Source organism: Rhopalosiphum maidis, chromosome 4 (assembly GCF_003676215.2).
Source record: "Rhopalosiphum maidis isolate BTI-1 chromosome 4, ASM367621v3, whole genome shotgun sequence".
Taxonomy (NCBI): Eukaryota; Metazoa; Arthropoda; class Insecta; order Hemiptera; family Aphididae; genus Rhopalosiphum; species Rhopalosiphum maidis.
The window spans coordinates 10,718,237-10,738,214 of NC_040880.1; the positions used below are offsets into that span (position 1 = coordinate 10,718,237).

The window sequence follows — 19,978 nt, forward strand, 5'->3', positions numbered from 1 at the left end:
GACAATTTGATGCATGGAAATACACAAAAAGTTACACAATTATATATTTTATTAACTTTATATAAATATAATTATCAAATTTTCAAACTGAAAATTTTTCAACACTTCATATATTTTTTTTTGTAATACCTATTATTACTTAAATAAAAAATAAATATTTATTAAATTTAAAATTTCTTTAGCTCTAATACCAAATTCCAAGTAATTACATAATATATATATATTTACGTTAGTTAATTATTCAGTACAATAACAGTCTTAGTTTACTAAATATTTTATAAATTACATTTTAATTAAATTAAATTATGTTTAACAATGATTGTGCTTGTGATTACAAAAATAAAATTCACGAATTATATCAAATTAGATAACTTAAAGTACATGCTATTGTATTACATACAAATGGCAAAATTAAAATAAATTAACGTACATTTAAAGTACATAATATTATCTATAAACAAAATCACAATAAGCAGATTAGCAGGGTATCTGCAGGCTAAAAGCAGATAGGTTTGTTTCATAAAATTAAGTTCATTGGTGTACTGAATTACTTAAATTAAAAATAATTACTAAAAATTTAATTATTAAGAATTTCATATTAGGTATATAATAGTTATGCAAATGCTCTATAAACAGCTAGTACCTATATGGCTGTGATAGATTTACAAACTATATAATGTGAATTGTGAATACATATACTTATTTCTCAATATAGGATTTGTTTTCACATGTAAACTTGATTAATCATCATGTGCATCAACGCCACCACCCATAAAATCTTTAAAGTTCAGTGCTATTTTGTTTGGATAACACCTATAATAAGTAAAAACAATAAACCACAATGCGTATTATATTGTAATATACAGCTGTCGTTAGACATTTCATTAAACAATTACCTAAAGATGTTATTGATGACAAGCAATGGACTCGGAATGGAATGTTCAAGTAAGTTCTTTTTGACGGCGGATATGATATCTCTTGCTGTTGATTCAGGTGTTACGAGTGGTAACAAACTAGGAAAACTATTTTAAAACGTTTTATGAGAAAAACGTTTTCAAACACTACAGTTGTATGTATACAAATATTGTACTTACCGAATAATAGGTTTCTTGCACAGACCGGTATCGACCATATATGGGAAAATTGTGGTGAAATAGATATTTGTGAAGCCATCGTCTCTGCACTCGTCCATTATCGCTTCTGCTAGACCTAAAACCAAAACAATTTTTAGGTGGTATCCGCTAGTTATTGTAAACGTCTGTTGCAAGCTAACAATCACTAACCTCTTACTGCAAATTTGGATGCACAATAAGGCACCAGGTTCTTTAAACCAATTATTCCAGCCATTGATGACAAAAATACTAAATGTCCTTTATTCAGCGCTTTCATTCCGGGTAAAAATGTATCGAGCATCTATATGTAAAATAATATTTATTAGTTAATTTCAAAAATAAAAACAATAATATATAACAAATTGACTCATAAAAAAAAAATTATCAACAAATCGGTTTTATACATAATATATTTTAATATATTAAATGTTTAATTTAAAAAAGAACTGTACATTATTGAAAATTTCACTAAATATTTATTTTAGCATTTTCTCAACATGATAAAATTTTCAAAATATTTTGATTCTTTTTGAGTTGTTTTAAAACATTTTAAATGTCCTACTTTTATTAATTAACATTTTTTTCTAATTTGCGCATTGGTAAATTTTTTATCAGTCAAAAAACTTGAAAAAGTAACACAAGGTTTCTTGTAATTTCCTCTTGGTTAAAAAAAGTTAAGCATAAAGCCAAATAATTTTTGATGAGCGTTTAGATTTTAAATTTTGATAAAATTATATTGATGTATTATACTAGGTATTATAGCATGGATTATATAAATCAATCATTTATAGTCTACACTCATGGTTCCTTTATATTTTTTTAACTTCGATTTCTATATAAGGTAATCTTTCTCTTTACCTTTCACTCGTCTATTAAGTGCTGCTGTGAATCGGAATATGTTTTGGTATTATTAGTATTACTACACTAAAATTATCTTTAACTATGCATTCGAAATGTTTCAATACATTATACATAACACAAAGTATAAACTAAATTCAGTTGAAATATTTTTTTTGTTTTTTTTTGTTTTTTGCTAATAATAATAATAATTTAAAAGTATTAGTAAACTAGACATATTTCAAATAAAATATCTTGCTCTGTGTATTCATAAATAAAGCGAATAGACATATTTAAAAAAGGATATTGTTTAAGTTATTATCATCGGTTGACTTGAATTTTCAGTTTCTTGAAAATTACTTAACGTATAAATAATTGTTTTCGTATAAACATTTAGGCTATATAAATATACCGTACTCCTAATTTCTAACCAATATGCTTAGATGTTAAGACTATTTAACAGTACCTACGATTTTCACATATTTATAAAAGTGGCGAATACATTTAATTAGATCATTAAAAAATTATAAAATTACTGCATGCCGTATGAAATATCAGACATTTTAATTCTGATTATTGTTGTTCTAATACTTCTAAGTTTTAACTATGATTTTAAGCCATATCGACGTCCTCTAATTAGCAGGCGCGGATTCAGATTATATTTACGGAGGGGGGGACAATCGCCCCTTGCTTCTCCTTGGATCCACGCCTGCTAATTAGTTAAATGTAAATGGATTAATTATATAACTTAAATAATATTTTTATATAGGTACCTAAGCTTTAATTATTTACATGTACCGCTTCATTGATATTGATTTGACTTATTTAACAGAAAACATATTACATAATATTATAATAATTTATAAAACGCAAACTAACAAATTGTTATCATTGAACCAACTACGTGTTGTGATTTTGTGCTAATATGAATCACAGAATACATCGTTCTTAATCGGCTGAAAGAAGAAACCTTACAAAGTTATTATCTTCTATAAGTATAGAATGTATAGTATCCCATTGACTGTAAATCCAGTATTTTTAATCAATGTTCTGTAGGAACTTAGTATCTAAGGGGCGATAGAAAATAAACTGACAGATGTAATAAATAATAATTAATTAAAAATATAATAGGTAACTTTTAATTTTTTATTCCAATTTCTAATTAATTAAAAATTAATGAATAAATTATGATTATTTGTAAATTATAATGTAAACTTAAAAAAAAAACATTTTTTTATATTAATAAGAAAAGGTATTTCGTACTTTATGGCTAATTGGTTAATTACATTTGTAAATTATCTCTGTTACACTGTATATATTATACCCGTATGTACATTAACACGGTTTTATTGACCTTTAGTGATCATATTATCTCATTATTATATTGTGCAAAGTTATTATATAAGTCGAGTAATAAATAATTTAAAATGTATATGTTAACAATCTACCTCTACCTATGTATAATATATTAGCTTTATTTAAAAACGTTATTTCCAAGTGCTGTCTAAGTACAGTATTATTGTATGTTTGTATCTCTTAAAAACGTTGCTAGTTTTTCAATTGAAATGAACGTATTTTATAAATTTTTGTAGACGTGATAACAAGTTATTTTGTAAATTTTGACGCATATTTAGACACAATGCAACAGACAATGAAAGTATTGTATATAGGTAAACGCGAATTTTTTCTCTGGTTAAGTAATATTAGCACAATGCTCACCTTACGAAATAGGTAAAATATTCGAGTATGCTGGTATAGATATCTAAAAGACTTGAGTATTCCGATAATAATATAATGTAGGAAAAATGATGAACGCGATGAACTCTATTGATAAAGAATGATAATACCTAAATGGCTAAATTATTATCCTACTAAACATCATTGGAAAATATACAAAATAACAAATCGCAACGTGTTTACAAATAACTACGTCAGTAAGCCATGAAATCATTAAATTATAAAGACCTACTTAGATTGGCCGGATAAAAACGTGAGTTATAAGCTTTTATTTTATTATAGTATAGATAAGAGTATTGTTGTATTTTGCAGAACCTTTAGCTTAAGAATTTTTTGCAAATAGGTAGAACTACTATAATAATATAACATAAATATGTATGAGTAAATATAATAGTAGGTACCTACATAATAATGTAGGTAGTTAATAGGACTAACCGCAGCAGCTATTGCTTGGAAATGTATGACTATATAAATACCAGAACGATGTAATATGCGTGTAAATAGATTTACTGTATTTACTTACACAAAAATTGGTGAATACATTGTGGTTGTTGAATTTTTCATTAAAGATGAACTATGAACGCACAAAAGAATACTATTTCGAAAGTGATCTTATTCATATGAATCCAATACAATAAGTCGATTAAGATCAATATTGATCGCTAACACGTGGTTTTTTTATATACCTTATAATTGTATAATATGGATTTCATATAAGTATAGAAATGTAGAGTAGATAAGCACTCAAAAAGTCAAACCACTACATAATTTAAATGCATAAGAAATGAAAGTTCTATAGTAGATAAATATACTTTATTAAACTATATTTTTCTTTGTGCAGTAATTATTCCGAACGAAATTTAATGTACCATTTAGTAAAAAAATAAATATGTGTAAATATACAAAAAAATTGTTTTTAAATAAATACAATATGTATAACGATAAATGATAATGGATCTAGAATAGTTTTACATTGACATTTTAATGAGCACAAGTATAATAGGAACCTACATAATAAGCATTTTCCAAACACTATTTCTAGGCATTTGGATACTTTTTTATACTTTGAATGCGTTTAGAAAAAAAGTATTGTAAATACATTTGAAATATATTATACTCAAATTTATGGTACCAACTCCAATATTGAGGAAAGGAGCCGATCAAAATTAAGAATATTGAGTAGTATGTTATTATAACAATATATCGTCGAAATAATAATTCAAAAATAATTGAACAGCAATATTATGTAAAAATGAATGATCATATTATTCATGTTTATTATTGTAATAGCCGATGAGTGGTGTTATACTTATCGATTATTATATTATATTTATATACATTTACAAAAATAAATTATTAGACTGGAAAGCGGAAGTGATTAGACGATTATTTTAACCGCGATAGTGCCTAATATGTAATGCGTTTAAGAACAATTGTCATTTTTGAGTTTGAGTAATTATGTGACCCTTAAAGCCAAAGTTTAATTGTTTGGGTACCAATAAGTCAATAAATGACTAACGCAATATTTTTAAATACTTTGTTATTTACAAAAACAGGTACGCCACAATGATCAATAATTTATACCCATTTAGGTATAGCCATTATTATAGATGATTTAAAGATAGGCCATTGATTCTTTTTAATCGCAATGCTGACAATTATTCATAGAAACATAATTTATTCATTATGCTTACAATATACATATTAAAAATAGGTACAATATAAACATACTATATTAAACGTACTTTTCCGCATCATCACGATTCGCGAGTGTTTTATAATATAATGATCATTTAGTATTTATTTATTCGTCTCTGGGACGGAATTTTTATTTATAGAGTTGTGTAAAATATTTGCTTTAAAATAGAAACGTATATGTCACATCTTACAGGCTTTTAAAGTTCTTTCAGATATTATATTATAGTCTAAAGTCTATACTCTAGGTATATACATATATATTGTACTTATAAAATATTCATAGTACATATATATATATATATATATATATATATATATGTATTATGTATATTTAATAGATAAATAATACATTGTTGTCTGTTTTTATTTGAGGATGCTTCAAATTTAGACATTAAACCAATCGGCATAATTATATTATACGGCATAGGTATGTGGCTATAATTTAAACAATTTAGTAGATCGTGGGCAGAGCATTTTTGTATACTGTAATTACAAATCAGTTTCGTGACGAGAACATTTTGACCTCTACAGGTCTACTACTTAATATAACCTATTTAAGTGTTTTTCTACCATGTATTACCTATAGATTTATAAGTATATTTTTTTTGGCAAGTTTTTATATTTTCATTTAATATACGTGTATAACAGACAGGTAAAAATTTAATTGGTCAATAAGTATACTTATAAGTTATAATTTCATAAATTAAACTAATAACCTGTGAATTGTGATGTTGAAACCTTACTTATAATAAAAAAAAATACCTATACATATTTATATATAAGTATTTTATATACAATATATATTTATTTATTTTTAGTTAATTTAAATTTATAGTTTTTATGTATAAAAACTTGTGAAGAGTTTTGTATTTTATAATCAAACCTATAATTAGCTATTCTAATTGATTTTTATTGATAATATATAGGGGTTTTTATATAATTTTTTTATATTTTAACACTTAATTAAAACTTGCTATAAACAGTACAAAGGCCTAATATTCGTTATATACATCTTTAAAAATAATAAAATTAACATGTAAATTTTGTTGTAAATAAAATAGATTATATATTATATATTGCGCTGTTCAATTAATTACAGGTTATAATAGTATTTATCGCTGTATTTTTAATAAATATATATGCGTAGTTTTATCTTTCAGCTTATAATAAACTGTTATTCCATTATTTAGTTATTTATTATAGAATTATCTATAATAATATTATTGTTATAAGCTATAACTTATTACAAAATACGTGAAATAAAAATGTATAGGGAATATAAATATACGATAACCTGCAAATAAATAACGAGAAGAAGAATATCAAGTATTATATTTTAAAAACCTCAAGTTCAGTACATACCTACTAACTGGCTAACTGTGTACCTACGTCCTACACGAGACATATGAAGATGTTATGTCAGGGGTAGATCCAGTGACTTGGTTAGGGGGGGCCTTAGTTTTAATTTTACTTTTTATTCTTGGTATTTCCGTAATCTATATAGAAATGTGTGCTACGCAATTAATCTTTTAAACATGATAAAATAATAATATAATAATATATTTTTTATTAATTTATGATTATAGGTTCTTCATAATATACATAATATAGATAGCTGCAGGTACTTATCGTCATATCTACATACTAGTACGTGTCTATGAATCTATGATAGACGATAGTATAATACATTAATATGTTTTTTGTTTATAATTTTTTTCTTAACAATACACAATTTTTAGAAATACAGGCCCCCTGGATCCGCTCCTACGTCATGTTCGTACGCTTGGAATAATAATGATAATAAAAACTGTTTTTTGTGTAGTAGTTACAGGTTTTTTATTTTTGTACTCATAGAAATTTTAAAATGTTACTTCTCTGAGTAAATGAAAATGTAACTATAAATAATTTTTCACTCATTGAAAAACAGCCTTATGTATTTATGCTAACATTTTACTAATATGAATTGTATATTGCAATTTGCAACTGGCGAACCGCGATCTGAACCCGGGTCGTGGTAGACAGAAAACTGGACCGTCAAAATATCTCAATTAGATTGTGTAATTATTGATTTATTATAAAGATTAAAAAAACAATTTTGTTTAGGTCTTATTTATTTATTATTTTAATTTTCAGGACTTCAACAAGTAACAACTTTGTCGAACCTTGGTATAAAGTTTAACACTTCGAAGAGCTTACTATAGAAACACAACGTTTCTTATACTTATGCGCTGTTTTGTGTAGGTAATATTGTCTTTATGCATTTTTAATAAATGGTATAATATTGTATTATTTGGTAAAATTTAAAAATATAATATTATTGACGGTTTATGATAATAGTATATGTTATATTGTTATTGTTGTACGGATTAAATAATAATTATATATTATTGTGTTAATATTACACACTATTATATTTATATACATGAATTATGTAAGTAAACGTAAAAAAATCATTCAAATACATTATTCGATAATAGAATACCTATTACTTACTAAAATATATCTAATTTAGTTGGTGAAGAGATTAATGTCCATTCAGACCTAGGAGTTTAGGACAAATTACAATATCCATATTTTTTATTATTTTAATCTCATTTTTTTGCATAATATGCAAATATATACATATACCATATAGATAATTCGACGTGTACTTACCCAAAAATGAGCAAACACATTGATATCGAATATTTTCTTTATGGTGGCTTCGTCGTGAGCCTCGAGAGGTTTACATGGCATAATTCCTGCATTATTAACCAGAATGGTAACAGTACCAACTTCGCTCTTGACCTTTTCACCAAGCTCTCTAACTTTTTCCAACGTCGACACATCACATCTGAAAAACCAGTTAAAAATTAAATTTACTACAATTGTTTGTACCTGACAATTTTAAATAAATAAAAATAATTTATTTGAAGAAATATTAGACAACACTTGCATGGATAAAGCTAGGGGGAGGGGACACAAAAAGCATTCCGAAGTCTTTTCAGATACCGTTTTCAAAACAAATACAAAATAAATTGTTGTAATATATATAGCTATTTTGATAAGTCTTAATTTGATCAGGTTATACTTTTTATACTTCAAAAACTCCGTTATATCTGAACAATACATAAGCCATATTATGCGTTATAATAAAATATAGTGTTACACTATATTATAGTAATTTATTAACAATTATTGTATAGCAAATCATCAAACTATCATTATATGACAACTGACGATGGCCGAAAGTACTTTAAATGTATATCTATATAGTATAATTAATAACAATGATTAGTCACATTAAAAAGATTAATAAAATAAATTTTATTTTACCTGATAATAACAATAAATCAATTTGGAACCATTGTTCGTAGTTATAAAAAATAAAAACGTTTATTACACGAATGGCTTGAATTTATGAAGTTCCGTTTCAGACAATCCATTGATTATCATAGAATCAAAAGAAGTCCATAAATCATTAACTAATTACATCATTATCGAGTAACATTACATATTTTAGCCATGTCATGTTTTAATCTTATTATTCTATATGTCTATTATTAGGAATCAATATATGTATATATATATATATATATACTTATAGTATTTTGTTCTTTTGTTCTAATAATTATATTAAATATTCTAAACATGTGTTGCATTTTGTCTAAATATATATTATTAAAATTAAAGGAATTACTATAATATGCAGAGAATACAATATAAACTGATATGTGCTGAAGTATTGTACAGGCAGTGGTATCAATATAAGGGACATAAAAGAAAATTCATGACTAGTTGAGATTTTTCCCATATTTGACATTTTATATAATAATCAATAATCATTAATATAGCTATAATGCTCCCAAAAAATACAATCTGAAACGTTTACCTCTCGTCAGTCGTCACTTCAGTAAAACCGTAACATTCAAAAATCCATACACCAAATAATTTTTTAATTACAATCACTACGTTATTTATTGTACACTTACGTGTAAGCAAAAGCTTTTCCTTTCCACTTGGCATTGATTTCTTTTACAGTTTCCGCGTTCGACTGTGCGTTAATGTCGACACACACCACTTTGGCGGATACATCAGCGAATTGCATCGCCAAACATTTCCCTATTCCGTGTCCTGTGCCTGTAATCTATACATAATATAAATATATAAAATATAATTTTCTAAATAATATTTCCATGAAAAATTCTTTATATTTAAATGATAAATTATAGTATAGGTATATTGCTATATTTATTTGTATTATTTAATACAAATCTAGTAAAATTTTAGTCGCAGTTATAGGTACTGAATATATTTTTTAAATGTTTCTTAGTATAATTATGTAAGTCTGGATTTTTCAAGACTTTTATATTAGTTTCAAATTTTTATTTGTAATTAAATTTATAGTTTATCTTGTTATTAATTATTATTATATTTTTAATTTTTACTTCATATTTTATAGCATTTAACATTTAGACAGGTAATTGATTGTGACCAATTAAATTTGTTAGTTTTGAAATAGGTTCTAAATGTATATACTAGAGTTCAAGTATTAAAACAAAATGTGGTGAACACTGAGCACATATTATATATACCATTAAGTATAGTTGTCATTATATATAGTTAACATTATTGTTATTATAGTCATTATTTATTAGTCATCACCTATCATTATTCTAACATATTGCTGTATAAAATAAAATAAGCACCAAACATAATTAATTTTTATAGAGTATGAAACGAAAATAATAAAAATGACAAAAACTAATTTCAGTGTATTATTATTATTGTGTTTAAGTTATTATTATAACAGTTTATAAAAATTCTATAAAGACTTTTGCTCGTTTTTTTTTTTACAACATTCGGATATTTAATCTGTACTTACCAAAACGATATCGTCGGCCAACGATTTTTCCGGCAACGGTACGAACAGGTAATAAATGGATTCGCAGATGTAGTAAACGCTTTTAACCAACAGCAGCAACAGTTCCGCTAAAATGCTGGTCCACTTCATTTTGTCCATTTTGTCCATTTAGTTGGTCCTGCATGGAGAAAATGAAATTAATTTAAGAATTATCACATAATATAAGAGAGGTATTAGAAAGAGCTTAGCCGTTAAAAGATAGTCTTTACGACTTAACGGTCTTACATTTTTTTTAAAATTGATAAAATTAATAGTTTATAAAATTATTATATGTTAAAAATGTTGCATGTATATTAAATATTGATAATTAAATTGTAACGTCAAATACAATTCAAAATATGCTTAGAAAAGATTCAAATATACATTCTAGTGCCTACGAAATAATATAAAAAATAAACAATTAATAAATATACAAAATTACTTGCAGTTATTTATGTAACACACTTTTTTTACTGTATATATTGTGGGTTGTTATTTTGTTAACTTATTAGTGGGTGGACGTAATATTGTTTTATGATGTTTAAAAGGGGTGTGTAATATATACTACACATTAAGTACCGTGAATCGTTATTTATTAAATATTATACTCACTCGATGAAAGTTTGATACTCTAATTGTGGACAGTTGTATTAAACTAGACAGCGATGCACGAGATCTGATTAGTCTGAAATCAATGAGAAGGTTTCCAATATTAGAACAACTGTCAAGCGGCTACAGCTTACAAGTGAGTAACAGATAATGACTGTAACGATTGCGTATTTCTTATGATAAAATATTTTTATATATATATATATATATATATATATATCTGTGCACGACGCGCAACAATGTGTATAATATGTATGCCTAAATATCGATTATCGACTGTACGATCAATATTCTATATAATATTTGAATATTTCTATAATATATATATACATATCATACCCTAACCATTTATCTTTTATTGTTATTATTCATAAATCATATAATACACGATAGTTAATTTTAGGTGAACAAGTAATATAAATATAATATATTCCTATTTTTAGTTACACACAATAATACCTGTTGCTATAATGGAAATAGAAAATACAGTTTTACATTTCAACAATGCACAAACGAAGATCTATTTTAATACCACGAAAAAAAAAATCGTTTTATAGGAACTACAGGACGATAACAGCGTTTTTTAAATTTATTTTTTCTCCCATCCAATACCCACAAATAATATACGTCTATTCCCTCGTACTTATCCGCATTTCATTCAACCAATCCAGTTCACGTGACAACACACTTTTATGTACATATTATTGTTTATGTATGTATAATAATATTATTTGTGAACAACAAAGTGCTTGTATATAGGTATACGCTCTATTGTTGTCGTTGGAAAACTTCCGGTTTTCAATAGACACGCGATCGATGGATAAACGGTCATACGAGTCGCACTTTACGGGGTCGGATGTGCAGTTCACAGTTCAAACACATTCGTCCACTATATATACTATACAGCTAACTGTATACATAAGTATATAGTACATTGTACTATCCGCTGCCGCCTACCATGTATGACATATATTGTATGTTAGCTATACCTAGTGTTTTACTATTCTATATTATCATTATTGTTATATGTAATGGTATTATAATACAATATTACAATACGACAGACTTAGAGGGACTAAAATATTCTGGTATAATTGAAATAATTTATACATGCTAATAAGTTACGTTATTTTGACTTATAAACCATTATTTAGTCGATCGCGGAATTCTCTTCCCAACAGAGATCAAACTGTTTTACGTGAATTCCGGAAAAGGTGTACGAATATTACGAAAGTCAGACATTTACATATATAATTGCATAAACGTAATACGGGTAAGGAAAGTCCGAAATGCACACAGTGAACATGCTAATAATTACCAGTTGCCATGTATTATTATAATTTGTATGTGAGTTAAAATAGTTGGGTAATAGCTGTTAGTTGTTATGTTATAAATTGCCTAGTGCTCGCTCCTTTTTCAATTTTGAACGTAAAGATAAAAAAATTAATTTTAAAATGATGTGCTTTATATGTTATATGACATCACATTTAATGAAATTAAAATGCTTCAATTATCAACGTATACACTATGATTTCTGAGCTGACGGTCAAAGGCAAAAAAATTTAAATAACTTTAAAAAATAATCAGGAAATTATTAAGTAATAATGTAATATTTAAACAAAAATGAATAACATTTAATTATTTTATTGCAACTAAAAGTAATAATAATATATTGCGATGATGATTATTGATCTATTTATTTATTTATTATTTATTAAGTGTCTTGTGTACGGGTCTTAATTTATATCGTTTGTTGAATATTAATATAAATCAGTTTAATAATTTAAAGTCTTTCAAAATTAATCTTAAGCATATAGATTTGTCAAAAATAATATGATTAATTAGATTTTTATATAAAATTGTTGTATTATATAATATAAATGTAATAACTTAAAATAGGTACTTAGTGTATTAGTATGAACATCAGTTTGTTCTTAAATTTATAAATATTTTTTAGGTGATAAGAACTTGGTCACCCAGCACAAGCTTTGCTTTTAGGGTGAGTTGCAATGTGTAACTCATGGTATTTGTGTACATATTTCTTTTTATTATTTATGTGTTGTTGCAATAAAGTTCATTATTATTATATATTATTTATAAAAATATATTAATAATTAATATTTTAATTTAATATTAAACTAATTATAAGCTTAACTGTAAAGTTTGATATGAATTTTGAATTGGATATACCATTTTTACCAAAATTCCAAGTGATTAACAATTTACAAAAATTTAAATAACCCCAAAAACGTGTTTTTAACATGTACAATAATAAAAAAAACTACCATGGTTAATAGGTACCAAAACTGTAGAGGTAGTATCAAAAATGTTGTTTATTCAAAAAGAAAACCGCTTATTACGATTAAACTGAAAATACTTACTAAAAAAAAAATTTAGATTGTAATTAATAATTTTATTTAGCATAATATATATTGATATAATAATAAGAAAGTTGCAAAATGAAATTGATAAAAACTATTTTTTAAATTTATTATTTACCAAGTCAGAAAACATTTAAATGTTTTGTGTTTTTTTGTTTTTTTTTTTATAACTAATAATAATATTGTAAAATTAAAATTAAAATTAAAAAAACCTAACCAAAATTGATTTTTAATACATTCAAATTGTGCTAAATATTATAGCATAGTTTTAATAATTGTTTTTATAAGTATTTTTTCATAACCTTTATAGAGTAACTTATAAAAAAAATAGCACGAAAATGATAATATTTTTAATCAAAATTTGAGTTACTTGATACTTTTGCAGTACTCTTCTAGAATAAAAAATTGACATCATTAAAAACATAATCATATACCATAAATCAAATACAGGAAACGGAAAAATCTAACCAGATATCAACCCCATATTATGTAATGATTATAGACAAAATCAAACTGACAAATTGCAGTAATTGCACAGTGCTTAATAATATTATACAAGCTAAAAATAAATTATTATTAAATTAGCATCTTAAGCATCTTAAATTAATAATACCTATATTATATCATCGATAAGCTGTAGATTTAAATAAAAACAAGTTATAATAGCGATTATATAAAAATATAATATAATTTAATTCATTCGATCTGTTTTATATGTTTAATCTACAAACGGGGGCTTATACATTGTCGAATTGCTCGAGTTGATTAATAAATAATTAAGTAACTATAAAATGAAAATAAACGCGTAGTAGAACATCTGAACATGTTCAAGATGATGGACCAATTTATTGGTATAATTATTAATCAGTGTTATCTGTATGCAAGTATAGATATATAAAAATTGGTATCTAAACTAATTAGATTATAGTACTTAATTGTACTTATACTTATTATAAAATAAAACTGTACACGGGAGTTGGTATTTTATCGTAAATTTAAAATATTTTTAAACTTTTAAATCGAACTTTATTACCTCTCGTGTTGCTTGTACAAAACTACAAAACATGTGAACTTTTATTTTTATTTATAATCTGTATTCTATGTAGGTGATGTAGAAATAATTACTACACTTAAAGATCAAAATTTAAAACCAAACGTAACAGAACAGTAAAGTGTAAAGATACGAAACACAAACTACTAAAAATTTTGCAATTAATTCACGGCATAAATCCATGGCAAGTTTATTATTCAATTTAAGAAGGTCATCATGCATAAATGATAAACTAAAATGCGATTTGCAAACAATAAATATAAATATGTGTATGCCTGTGCCCTATATATATATAACTTTATAAGGACAGGAACGACTGTCAAGGGTCAAATTATATTTTATTTAACATTTATACTTTATAGTTAAGTCTAAGGCTTTAACGGTGTTCACCTTTATATTTTTTGGTTGAAGTGTTATATTTTAGGTTCAAATAATATCCAAGTATTTGTATATACGCGTATATACCGAAGTATCGTCGATAAATGTTTTTAGGTATACTATACTCTGCTTACCAATTTTATGATATGTGGTGTGAAACACATTAATACTGAGCGCCTGTGCTCAAGGAAATAATATGTATACACTATATAGTATATTTAAATGTTGTGTTAAGTGATGATTTTTATTTTATTTGTTTGTTTTCTTATTATGCATTTTTTAAATAATAAAAATTTAAATTTTTGATTATATGTACATACCAAAATACCTATATATTTATAATTGTATTATACATTTTATACTGGTCACTGGAGTAACCTGTTATTTACCTAAATTGTTTCAGAAATTTTTATTGATTTTAAATAAAAATCTATATGTAAATCTTGAATTACGAAAAAAGTTTAAACAATCTCAGAAATTGCGACATTAATTATGCTCCGTTCACAATATTTCTTATGGAATATAGACTTATTAGTTATCAGCGCATTCGAATATATAAAGTATAATAACTTACATGATACATCACTCACTGCGCCTAGGCAAGGAAAGTGAGTCGAATGTCTAAATGGCAAACTAACATTTGACAATAGTAGATAAGACATAAGTAGGTACTATAAGTTCTAATGACTTTAATATTTTTTACTTATTATAATTTATAGGCAATAGGTATACAGAAATGTAATAGAAGTTTGAACAAAATATGTTGGGATATAATTTTGAATTATAAAAATTGTAATAAATTAAAAAATTAATATCGGAGTTTCAAAGAGCTTCATTATCAAACTTATATATATATATATATAATAACAGCTTTTATTAATTGTACTTATTTTCCATTTTGCCATTTTATCTAAATTTGTTAAATTCTAGTAAGTATAGTAATCTTTACAATATTTAACTGATATTCTAGTCTTTCCCGTTAATCATAATCACTCCCCAACTTAGTGATAGTTATTAAAATTTTTAAATGCTTCGACGATTCTCGTTTTCATTTTTTACACATTCTACGGCAGTGGTAATTTGAATGAACGCCTTTTCATATGTGTAATCCCAAAAATAAATGACATTTAGAAATTTCAAGTGATCTGGGAAGCCAATGAAGTGATAAATTATCATATTTTCCAGGTGCCTGTGGTTATGTGATTGTGCTTTAACGAAAATATATGTAAAAATTAGATCTGAAAAAGAGGATTTCCACTGAATTTTTTCAATTCATAACTTCTGGTATGTTACAGAGGAGATTTTAGATGAACTGATTAAAATCGTTTGAAATTTTTAATAGTCATCTTAAATATTGTCTGTATAGTTTTTCATTAATCACTATAAGTATATATATATATAAATGTACCTTACAATATATTAGGTAGGTCAAATTTCATCTGAATAATACATAACATATAAAACACATTGACAATACTTTTACTTTCCTTTCCGGCATACAGCTGATAGTATTTTAAAACGGTTCCCTCGTTGAGTAGGCAGTAGCAGTACCACTACTACACTGATACTTTCACTTTTTTTGTACGCATATTCTTACAATTATTACTTCCTATAACTTGACAAAAGTTAACGTAATAATTAATCAATTTGAATTCTCCGAATAAAAAGTATTTTATACTGGAAAATTGGAGACTATTAAATAAACATTTATTATGAAAATTTGCATAATTTATTATGTATTTATTAAGATTAAAATAATGAACAATTACAAAATTAAATTAAAGTGCTTTGTCCTTGCATAATAAAAAATATTATAGCATCGTGGCTCATGGGTATAGTAGTATATTATTTGACACGATAACACGCACTTCTTTGATTTCTAGGTGAAACACTACTACACAAAGGTAGATGGATTTATAAAATGAAGCCTTATTTTCTTTTACGTGCAATTTCTGCAGGTAGAATAAAATGTTCTAAAAATTTAATAAATGTAAATTGGAAGCAGGACTATAGTGAGAACAATAAGTCATCATTTTTGAATAAGGATTTAAACATTTTGAAATTTTTCATTAAGTTTTGTAGAATCGTTAAATTACTTTAAATTACTTTATTAGTTATTACATAAATTATAATTAAATTACTACTCTTTATACTAAAATTTTAATTCATTAGTACATCCAAGCTTCATTAATAGAAACAGGTTTCTTATAAATATTTATTGTTTTTACATACTATTGTGACTATATTGATCATCATATTTTTAACTTCACACGAAATAGTGATTATTTTATTTAAAAAATATGTAGATACTAGAAATACGCAATTTCAATTAATAATGTTAAGTCAGAATTTTAAATGTATTATTTTATTTTTATGCATATTTGAACATTATAGTGGATATATAGTATACCTATATTTATACGTATTCAAGATTTCTGTAGCGTATATTTGGTTAGATTTTAATGTATATAAGCCCGCGCTCTGATGACGAGAATTCTACTATAATTAGTAATTACCTATATACGGCAAAACCTATTAAATTGCTGGTTTTGATAGAATATATTATTATATCCCATTAATTAAATTTTTCAAAATCTACTAGCTACATTTTGAAATAACTTATTTCACGGTTCACATTTAAAATCATAAAAAATAACGATGATTGTCTGAAAATTGGAATACAAAATAATTATCAGGTTGACGTTTTATTGACTTAGTATTAAGTATGAAGACAATCAAGATTAATATTAATAACTTGTGACAATTCTAAATAGGTACCTATACCAGCTATTCCTATATCTTACTTTGTTCCAATGTACCATTAGGTACAATATTATATAATATTTAGTTCTCGGACATAATTTTTCAATGGATTGATAAAATTTAAACTCCCATACAATAAAATATAACGTAAGTATATACATAAATTACCGGGTCTTACAATGACTAGTTATTTGAAGTTGCGTATAGCTTTGGTAGAGAAAGATATTCAAAATTTTTTTTTTAAAATAACGCACGTGGACACGTGGTACGATAATAATTCTATTGTAAAAATGTAACGCACAGTATTACCTAGTTATAATCTATAAACAAATACACAAGGAACTCAATGCACCACGTTGTAAATAATAATACAATTATATAAAGATAAATTTCTATGTATTGCATTACGTAATATAAAAAAAAAAACTTACGTTTCCGTTCAGACGTTCCAAAAACGCGTAATAATATATAATAATAAATCTCACACCGGCGGACGAGCACGCTGACAAACGAGCGGACACTGTGCGGGCACGACGACTGACGAGACCTGCGAACTGCGAGTTGAACGAGATCGGTCCTTGCGCCGGACACGGCAACAACAAAAATGATATTATTATTATTATTACGTAAACGGCGAACGGCCGAACAGCTGCTGTCGCGGGCCGCCCTCGAGTATGTAGTGAATCGTCTGAATTAAAGCCAAATAGTTGGCGTGTATGTGTATCTATAAAGATATTTTTAAAAAAAAAGTTATCACCACGGTGTGTGCAGCGACAACTATACTAGCGCCGCGGCAGACACCCATTGCGGTTGCGCAGACCGCCGCGGGACGATCGTCACACCGCCCGACCACCTTTAAATATTAAATAATAATAAGCTGTTGCGATCGCGATTATGCGTTATCGACTTAAAGTACAGATTTGTGTACACAGACAACATCAGAATAACATAATACAGTCGTGTATCAAAAGCCTTAAAAGACGCACCAAATATAATTCTCTTAAATTTTTTTCAAAAAATATACTTTTATGGTTTTATCGTAATATGCATGATTCATATCTGTGCGGTTTTTTTTCGATCAATTTATCTACAGTAATCAATGAAAAACGGTGTGGTCTAGTTTATATCATGCAACGCAATCCACTGTCTCGATAAAGCACAAACACTGCTATCTACGATATTTAGACAAACTAAACGCGAATCACGAAGCGATGTTTACGTACGTCTGGAGTGATTATGGCTTGCCAATATTCGCGATAGATTAGTGTACGTACAAATATTAGATTAAACGTTTAATTTACTGCAAGTTACAACTGTTAAAAGTAATTGAGGAATTATTTTATTAGGAAAACTGACGAGATAAACGAAAAATGTGGTCTAATACAGTGTTCCATAACTGGTGTTCCGCAGAACCTAAAGGTTCTGTCAGCCGGTGCTAAGGGTTCCGTGAGAAATTTGGGAAAACATAAATAAATTGATAATATTTTTGATTTTAATTATGATTTTAACATAGAATAGCTCCAACAATTATACGGGGGTTCCACAAAACGTTCAAGCTCTTGCAAAGGTTCCACGAGTAAAAGTAGTTGGAAAACACTGGTCTTATATACATCTTAGTAAAAAATATAGACATATATATATATTATATATAGATAGGTTTTGGATATTTTATACAAAATATGCTTAAACATGAACATTTCTTTACATATACATAATCTTTATTTCTCACATTCTAAAGCATCTAATCTAATCATATAGGAAATAAAACTAATAATAGCATATTCTTAGTGTGGCCGACACTTCTTTCCAAACATTTCATATTTATTAAGTACTTTACCGTCAAGTGTCAATCGCAACGGCCGAAAGAACATTTTTTTCTTTAAAAATAATTAAGCACTATTACGTTACTGCTGAAGATAGATTAACCGGTTTAGAAACACGACTTATTAGAGTACAGTACATATTCATGTCGATCCTGAGGAAGTAATCAACTGTTTTTTAAAAGGAAAAAATATAAATTTGAAATTCGTGGTGTAAAACTGAATTGTATTTTATGTTATGTACTACCTATACATGTTTAAATAATTATTAACAAACCTTATTAATTGAAGTATGTGTGCTTAAAATATATATATATATTTAATAGCTTTAAAGTGTTTAAAAATTATTCATTTTTTTATACATCACTTACTAGGATTTGTATAGTCCTCCCAAAAATTTGTTTTGAGTACGGCCTTGACCGAACGATGTCGTATCAGTGTTATTCGCGATCTCTTGTGTCACTATTTTCTATATGACGTAGTTAAAATCTATAATCTTAATAGTTAATAGCCATACTATGATATAATACTAGGTAACATATTATATATGTACAATGTACCTAGGTTTTATAATATTATTAAAGATTTTTTTTTTTGTCCCGTCGTGTAAACATTTTGAACCGTCGCAACACTCACGCATCAATGAGAAAACTCACCACGACACGGGACCTACGACAATATTATTATTTATTAAGTTATTATCAATAAAC

The 19,978-nt window shown here is 26.1% G+C and overlaps 1 protein-coding gene across 2 annotated transcripts; it reads right to left on the reverse strand.

The window, feature by feature from the left end:
• Positions 1–198: 198 nt before the first annotated feature.
• Positions 199–18,120, reverse strand: LOC113548825 (short-chain dehydrogenase/reductase family 16C member 6-like). 2 transcript variants are annotated; one of them, XM_026949904.1, is made up of 9 exons: positions 17,880–18,120; positions 10,879–10,951; positions 10,249–10,405; positions 9,356–9,510; positions 8,040–8,217; positions 1,284–1,413; positions 1,095–1,209; positions 897–1,022; positions 199–813 (listed from the first exon to the last, which is right to left on the reverse strand). In XM_026949904.1, the coding sequence occupies exons 3-9, from the start codon at positions 10,393–10,395 to the stop codon at positions 741–743; spliced, it is 924 nt and encodes a 307-aa protein (XP_026805705.1). In that variant the 5' UTR covers positions 10,396–10,405; positions 10,879–10,951; positions 17,880–18,120; the 3' UTR covers positions 199–740. The 2 variants fall into 2 exon arrangements, with proteins under 2 accessions (XP_026805705.1, XP_026805706.1); XM_026949905.1 differs by lacking the exon at positions 17,880–18,120 and adding an exon at positions 14,290–14,430.
• Between the last annotated feature and the right edge of the window lie 1,858 nt (positions 18,121–19,978).

Bases quoted from the DNA above. Each gene is read 5' to 3' on its own strand.
- LOC113548825 (XM_026949904.1), bottom strand. From the start codon at position 10,395: ATGGACAAAATGGACAAAATGAAGTGGACCAGCATTTTAGCGGAACTG. The intron at 9,511-10,248 runs GTAAGTACAGAT...TATTATGTATAG, and splicing joins TGGCCGACGATATCGTTTTG to ATTACAGGCACAGGACACGG. The intron at 814-896 runs GTAATTGTTTAA...TACTTATTATAG, and splicing joins GTCATCAATAACATCTTTAG to GTGTTATCCAAACAAAATAG.